This window comes from Sinocyclocheilus anshuiensis, unplaced genomic scaffold (genome assembly GCF_001515605.1).
Source record: "Sinocyclocheilus anshuiensis isolate Anshui unplaced genomic scaffold, SAMN03320099.WGS_v1.1 scaffold160, whole genome shotgun sequence".
Taxonomy (NCBI): Eukaryota; Metazoa; Chordata; class Actinopteri; order Cypriniformes; family Cyprinidae; genus Sinocyclocheilus; species Sinocyclocheilus anshuiensis.
The window spans coordinates 292203-299567 of record NW_015554119.1 but is presented as its reverse complement, the minus strand read 5'-3'; the positions used below and the strand labels follow the sequence as shown (position 1 = coordinate 299567).

General features: G+C 39.9%; 1 protein-coding gene across 7 annotated transcripts in view; it reads right to left on the bottom strand.

Moving 5' to 3' along the window:
• LOC107669979 (ubiquitin-associated protein 2-like) overlaps window positions 1–7365 on the bottom strand; it is a 40757-nt gene that overhangs the window by 12249 nt on the left and 21143 nt on the right. For 6 of the 7 annotated variants that reach the window (XM_016462411.1, XM_016462414.1, XM_016462416.1 and 3 more), the window contains 9 exons: window positions 4121–4241; window positions 3972–4011; window positions 3560–3755; window positions 3410–3476; window positions 2808–3120; window positions 1411–1499; window positions 1227–1280; window positions 1044–1125; window positions 692–912 (listed from right to left, as the gene is read on the bottom strand). In XM_016462411.1, the coding sequence (XP_016317897.1) occupies window positions 692–912; window positions 1044–1125; window positions 1227–1280; window positions 1411–1499; window positions 2808–3120; window positions 3410–3476; window positions 3560–3755; window positions 3972–4011; window positions 4121–4241 (1183 nt within the window). Of the gene's footprint in view, window positions 1–691; window positions 913–1043; window positions 1126–1226; window positions 1281–1410; window positions 1500–2807; window positions 3121–3409; window positions 3480–3559; window positions 3756–3971; window positions 4012–4120; window positions 4242–7365 lie in introns of all 7 variants that reach the window. The other variant, XM_016462413.1, reaches the window with a different exon arrangement.

Here is a 7365-nt window from a genome sequence, read left to right as displayed (position 1 = left end):
CTTCCAGAAGCGAAGTAGCCGAGATGAACTTGAGGAAACGTCTCGCTGCTTTGTTTGCTGTGATGTGGGCGTTTATATGCGCGTTTCACGTGTACGATTGTAATAACAAAAGCGCGATCGGCACGTGGGCGTGGTCACATTAGCGATAATGAGGGCGACGGCCAAGACTTGACATCACGTTGGTTTCATACTGATTACTTTGTCACATAATATTTGTTTTCGTCATGACTTACTTCGTTTAAAAGTAGACATGTTAAGCTTTCTATAGATATATCTCCCATGTGCGTGTGTCAAATATTCGCTGAGTTTCAGTTCATTTTAGTGACACGTTTCAAACAGATATGCGCGGAGAATGAGATGGCTAAAAGCACACCCTGTTTATTTTCTTTATTTTGCAAAAGCACAATGTTTTGTTGATATTGTGAGTGTACACAAATAAAAGTAAACCCTTTACAGATTTAAATGCTGTATTACTCTTATATGTACGGTCAAGTATGAAGGAGCATTTTAGTTCTTTTCGCTGTCATCATTCAAATCTGCAAAAATTTCCGCCGGCGGAACTGTCGACCCCAGGAGGTTAAAAAGGGTTAAAGTCTGGCTTTTATGCTGCACTGTCCCTTTACACTGAATTATGAGAAGGCACAGAGAAGCTTTAACTTGGCCATGTAAAAGATGCCTTAAGAAACCTTACCGGAAACATGGCAGGGCCGTACTGGAAGGTGTTGGGCAGACCGGGCACACCAGTATAATAGGGCAGGCTGGTGTAGCTGTATCCTGGTGGAAGGGTTGGGTTGAGGAAGGGCTGCTGGGTGGTATGGTGCGGTTGTGTCTGGGTCTGCTGTGGCTGGGCCAGCGTTGTGGTGGGTGCAGGAGACGAGGCGTCGCCACGGCCAAACTTGGACAGGTCACCAGCTAAAAGAAAGTTTTGAGAAACACTGTTTCAGAAAATGTAGCATTTGGCTCAAAACTTTTGGGTTCCCTTACCAGACATTGAATGCAATGCGCAAACCAAACCTAAAAGAAACAAAAAAAGTGCATCTTACCAGAATATGGGTTGCTTGTCAAACTGCCATCCCTGCCAGTCAGTGCTGTGGTTGGAGTGGCAAATGGGATGCTGTAATAGTCCTGAAGAAGAAAATAATGTTTCAACTACATCCAGCACAAACAAACCCAGCATTGTTGCTTTAATGTCAAATACTTCTAATCAAACAGGAACAACCCCTCACCAGTGGTATCCTGGTCTGCAGCATCTGTAGGTCATCGTAGCCATACACTTGGGGCTAAAGGACATAAAGAGTAGGGTGTGAGCCAAAATAATATACATGATAAATAAACCATACCTAAGAGAGAGTACAGAACTGACAACAGACACAAAAAATAAATTAAAAATAAAAATGCCTAAACACTCACTGGGTATGGGTGAAGCAGGCCGGGAGCCATAATGTAAGGGTTGGGCAGCAAGGGTGGCACTCCAGGAGGCAGGTTTGGAGGTGCTTTCCCTGTTTAGATGAAGCAGCATACAATCAAATTAAGCTGAAGTGGTTTTATCCTCTTGCATAAAGCATTTTACAAATTTAGTTTTACACATCTCTGAGAAAAGAAAATGGATATTGACCATGTCTGTACATGTTGAAAATGATGCACAATTCTGCATTAGTTTATTCCAAGCAATAGACATTTTTTTTCTAGCTAAACAAATAATGGGTCATCCCGTAAAATCAGTAACATCTACGTGTTACTATAGATTAATAATCGCCAAAAGTCCAGTGACTTTAAAGGGATAGTTCACCCAAAAATGAAATTTCTGTCATTAATTACTCACCCTTCATGTCATTCCAAACCCGTAAGACCTTCGTTCATCTTCAGAACACAAATTAAGATATTTCTGATTAAATCTGAGAGCTTTCTGACTCTGCATAGACAGCAACGCAACTGAAATGTTCAAGGCCCAGAAAGGTAGTAAGAACATCGATAAAATAGTCCAAGTGACATCAGTGGTTCAACCGCGTTCAGGAGGGTACCACAACGCATGCGTGTGATGCTGCTGACGCTGGAGCCGGCGTTGTGACGTAGAGCACGCATGCGCTGCACCTTGTTTACAGGCAGAGGAATGCACACGCATGCGTCATGGTACTCTCGTGAATGCGCGGCAGAGACTGACATGGACGAGAAGAAATTGTTGAATAAAGACGTTATTTTTGTTTTCTTTGTATACAAAAATATTCTTGTAGCTACATAAAACTACGGTTGAACCCCTGATGTCACTTACTATGTTTCTGGGCCTTGAATGTTTCAGTTGCGTTGCCATCTATGCAGGGTCAGAAAGCTCTCGGATTTCATCAAAAATATCTTAATTTGTGTTCCGAAAAAAAATGAAGGTCTTACGGGTTTGGAACGACATGAGGGTGAGTAATTAATGACAATTTTCATTTTTGGGTGAACTCTCTTTTCTTTTTTTTAACATGGAACTAAGTATTTATTTTCACCCATTTTCAGTTATCAAAAGAAAACATGTATAACTCATAATGGGAATACAGAACAGCTGCAAAGTGTTTAGTGAACTTGAGCAGTACCCAGACCACAGGTCCATCCGATGTTTGAAGGAAATGTTTCTCAAACAAATAAGTATTCATAATATTTTTTAAATATTCATATTTAAATACATTTTTTAAACCATTTTTTTTAATGTATCAGATAATTCTAGTCTTTTTGATGGCACCTTACTAAACACTTTCAATAAAAAATAATTTTATGTCACAGTATAAAAGATTTAGGTCATATTGTCCAACTCTAACTGCAATTCTTACCTGAGGCAGCCATGCTGCGAGATGAGGCAGATGAAGGTGCCACAGTGGCCGAGGCAGCAGATGATGATGAAGCAGAAGCCATAGGGGGGGGCATTGAAACCACACCAGCACCACTGTTCAATCCTATGGTCAGACTGCTGACTGGGCCCAGTGCAGACTGTGCAGAGACCAAACTGACAGAAGAGGGGCAACTGTAGGAAACAGGGGCTGCTGAAGTAGCTGAAGAGGGTGGAGGAACTGAAGAAGGAGCCACAACAGAGACCGACGAGAAGGACGAGGAGTGCAAGCAGGAATCGCCGTCCACACTTGGGTGCTGGGAGGCACAGTGACAAGGGAGATCACAAAACAAATATATAAAAATAAAAATTTGCAAACAGCCAATTGTTTGAAGAATAAATCACATTTAAGAAGAATAAATCAACAAGACCATTTAAAATGTTTAATTTAAATTAGTCATGAGGCAGATCAAGTAATAATATTTTCACAACAAGTACACAGATGAGTTGTGCAAAATAAGACTATGCATTACCAAAACAGACACAATATTGACCATGTTCACTTTGCTCTGTACTTATAACAAGTACATTTAGTGGCAAACTCACCAGTAGGCTTGTGTTTGAAGTGCAAACCGAAGAAGGTGCCAAACTGTTTTGCTGTAAAGGGAGGGAGCTGATGGGAAAAGTGCAGTATTATTAGCATCTCTCTTATCCAGACACACTAAACTGAAGTAATGCAAACACAAAATGCCATACTTATTCTGCTGAGGAGGGGCCAGGGAGCTGGGCGAGGCGTCTTCGTGTCCAAGAGCACTGAGAGGTGTTTGACTGGATGTAGTCAGCAGGGAAGGAGGACCTGATGAGCGGTCAGCCAATGGGGATATGTTGGAAACCGATGGTGGGACGACTGATTCGGACACTGGTTTCAAGGGCACTGCAGAGCCTGCTGCAGCTAGGAACGATAATGGGATATTTAACTAGTTTTATCAGTTGCATGAGACTTGTTCACAACAAGGGCGGTAACTATAATAACCATATTAGTGTACAAACCAACGGACAACTACATTCTGTTCATTAGCGTGCGCAGCACTAATGTCATCTGCTGCTTTAAATGCTCAAGCTCTTTAAAGTTGGGTGGATTCTGATTTTTAAAACTTTAAAGTTATACCTTCCAGAGATTGTGACGTCTGCATCGAATTGAACCCATTCTGTAATCAGAAAGAAAAGGTTAGCTTAGATGAAGCATCATTTTCACATGAAAACTCGTGGTACACTGATAGACGACGAAGGGCTGATTGTGTTTAGATTGAATCTTACCTTGGACTGAATGTCTTTCTGTGGTGATGAGGACACAGAAGGAGGGTAGCGCCGTGTCTGGCTGGCTCTTGGCTCATAAAGCTCCATCTGACTGGGGTTGGACAGAGCTGCTGCTTGCTCACTGTGGACAAACCAGAAAAACATCAATATATATTCTATGATTGTGTTAGGACAGCATAAAAGTAAAACTGAAATCACTGCGATTAAGTCAAAGGCTGTGATGTTATTAAATAAACACGCTGCACATTGTATGTTCTTTTAGACAGGAGCAGCTCATGATCCAGTGTTTTCAGCATCTCAGATCAGCTCACATCCCTGTATATTTATGGAAAGCAACATGCAGCAACCATCTTTCCAAATTTGTAATGAGAAGCGCTTATTAAACCTTCATCAACAAAAGCCCTATTTGGACAGTAATTGTTTCTCATGGGGACATCTGTAAAAAATAAATCTCCATAGATCCTCAGTGATTAAACGCATGCTTTCAGATGAAGATAAATTTGCGGTGGACGTCGGAGTTTGTAATCCTACGAACCCGGAACTGCATGTCTTACGTAGTCAGCCACATGATCATTGACGTGCTCAGAAACATACAGGCACATCCATTACTTCTGCTTGGAGCGCTGTGGCAAGCTTTATGTGTGCGCTTGAGCGCTTATTATGCTATATAGGCAATTAAAGGCCCATTATCAAATTATTAAATGGTTTATTAATAATAACAATAATGCTTAAAACGAATGACTACCAGATGCTACTTTTATGATACAAATTACTGTGAAATGCAACCGTACGGTGCATTTCAGTGGGCAAAAAGGATTTACAAAAATGTACAAAACTTTTGGATTGATCTCCTTTTATAAACTCAGAGATGTGGATTTGGATGGCAATTAAATCACCACACAACCTTGGTGTTTGTCAAAAAAATAAATAAAATAAAAAAACCTTGGTAATTCGGCTTGGGATTTTTATGTGGGTGGTGAGAGAAAAACACAGACATCCTGGATTCGGACAGCATTAAACTCACCAACTACCCCCTGTAAATGGTGAAAATCCCTTATGTCCCCCTGAGAAACAATTACCGTCCGAATAGGGCTTAAAGGAACGAACACTCCACTATTTTTGAAAATAGGCTCATTTTCCAACTCCCCTAGAGTTAAACAGTTGAGATTTACCATTTTCTAATCCATTCAGCCGATCTCCTGGTCTGCTGGTAGCACTTTTAGCTGCAGCTTAGCATAGATCATTGAATCTGATTAGACCATTAGCATCTCGCTCAAAAATGACCAAAGAGTTTCGATATTTTTCCCATTTAAAACTTGACTCTTCTGTAGTTACATCGTGTACTAATACCGCAAAGCAGGCACAATGATATTACGCAGCGCCTGAAAATAGTCCCCAGCTAGGTAACTTCCAATGGAAGGCACGCTCCCTGTGCAAGCAGGGGGGCACGTTGGTTATGTTGACGGAAGTTAGCCTATTTTCAGGCGCTGCGTAATATCATTGCGCCTGCTGCACCCATGGTACGGCAGCAAAGTTCCTTGATTATTACACCAGAATGAGAGTATAGTTCCTAGCCATATTGGCCTAGTAAATCGCAACTTTTCATTTTCCGTCGGTCTTCGTACACGATGTAACTACAGAAAAGTCAAGTTTTAAATGGGAAAAATATCGAAACTTTGGACATTTTTGAGCGAGATGCTAATGGTCTAATCAGATTCAATGATCTATGCTAAGCTACAGCTAAAAGTGCTACCGCCAGACCCGGAGATCGGCTGAATGGATTCGAAAACAGTAAAACTCAACTGTTTAACTCTAGGGGAGCTGGAAAATGAGCCTATTTTCAAAAATAGTGGAGTGTTCCTTTAAGTATGTCAGGGTTCTTTCCAAGGGCAACAAGAGAACATACTTTAAAATCTCAATTACTTAGTTGATCAGATCAAATACACTACAATCCTCAAACACTACTAATAGGCCTAAAATAGTGTTTCTCAACACTCAAATTTATTTGATGGGGGCGGTAAGGGACCTGGATAATGGGTAGGGGGGTGCTGGCCCGAAAAAGTTGAGAACCACTGGCCTAAAACATATTTTGCACAGTGCAGACAACACATTGAAAGTATGTGGTCCTGTAGTACATACTTAAAGTGTATTCCTATATTAAGTGGCAATAACAAATTTCAGTACTTAGGGGATGACAGTGTCATGTTTAAATGTATGTGCAATTTAATTAACTATAAACAAACTATAAACATGCCAACTTTAACTAACTTGCTCAGCAAGACTGTCTTAAGACATTACAAACTTTTTAGTATTACAATTTTTTAAGTGTTACATTTAAATAAGCATATAAGGCATTATGTGAACACTGGATAAAGCCGGGTTCAACATTTTTGTTTAACTTTGTTGATATACTAGAATCACAGGTTTTTAAAGAGAGAATTTTGGATATGGCTTCTTATTACTCTATAAATCCGAAAATGCTGTCAATGGCCAAAAAATGTATATACATTTTCACCATAATAAAATGTTGCAGAAAATTAGGTGAATTATATATGAACAAACCCTTAAATAAAATCCTTCATAATATAGATTGGAATAAAACTCTAAAGTTTGGTGTATGTAGTGCTGCTAAAGTGGAGATGAAAACTCATTTTGAGAAAACGGCTTTTAAAGATATGTACAGTAAATGGAAGTCTACAGACACAAATAAAGTGTAACAAAATAAACACTTAAATGTGTATTTTGGATGTTTTCTTTCCACTAGTCTAAATAAGAAAATGGAAGTGTCCAAAAAATAAAATAAAAATCACAAAATTGACCAGTGCATGAAAAAACAATGTTTTTGCCTGTAGTGTTTTAAGTTGCTTAGCTATGGCAGAAAGCGGAGCATAACTTCAACAGATAGATGAGATGTTGCCACTGAAGATCTTTCATTTTTAATCATCCTTAGCCACCAAGCATAACTATCTTAACCAGCCAGTTTAAACAAAAGACAATGCTAGTCAACCAATGTCAAGTTGTCTGACTCCAGCACAAGCCAACATAAACTCCCCAAGTCTGCTGGTCTTGGATCAGTGTTTTACTCCACACTCAGGGTCACAGCGATGCTGATGAGATAGCTGTATGACACTTCATTTATCTGTAGTAAAAGTGGAAACAACCAATTAACCAGCCCTCTCCCTGTGACAGGCACTATCTTCATTCATTTCCCATTTTGGGTTTTTTTTTCCACGCTGAAAGAAAAT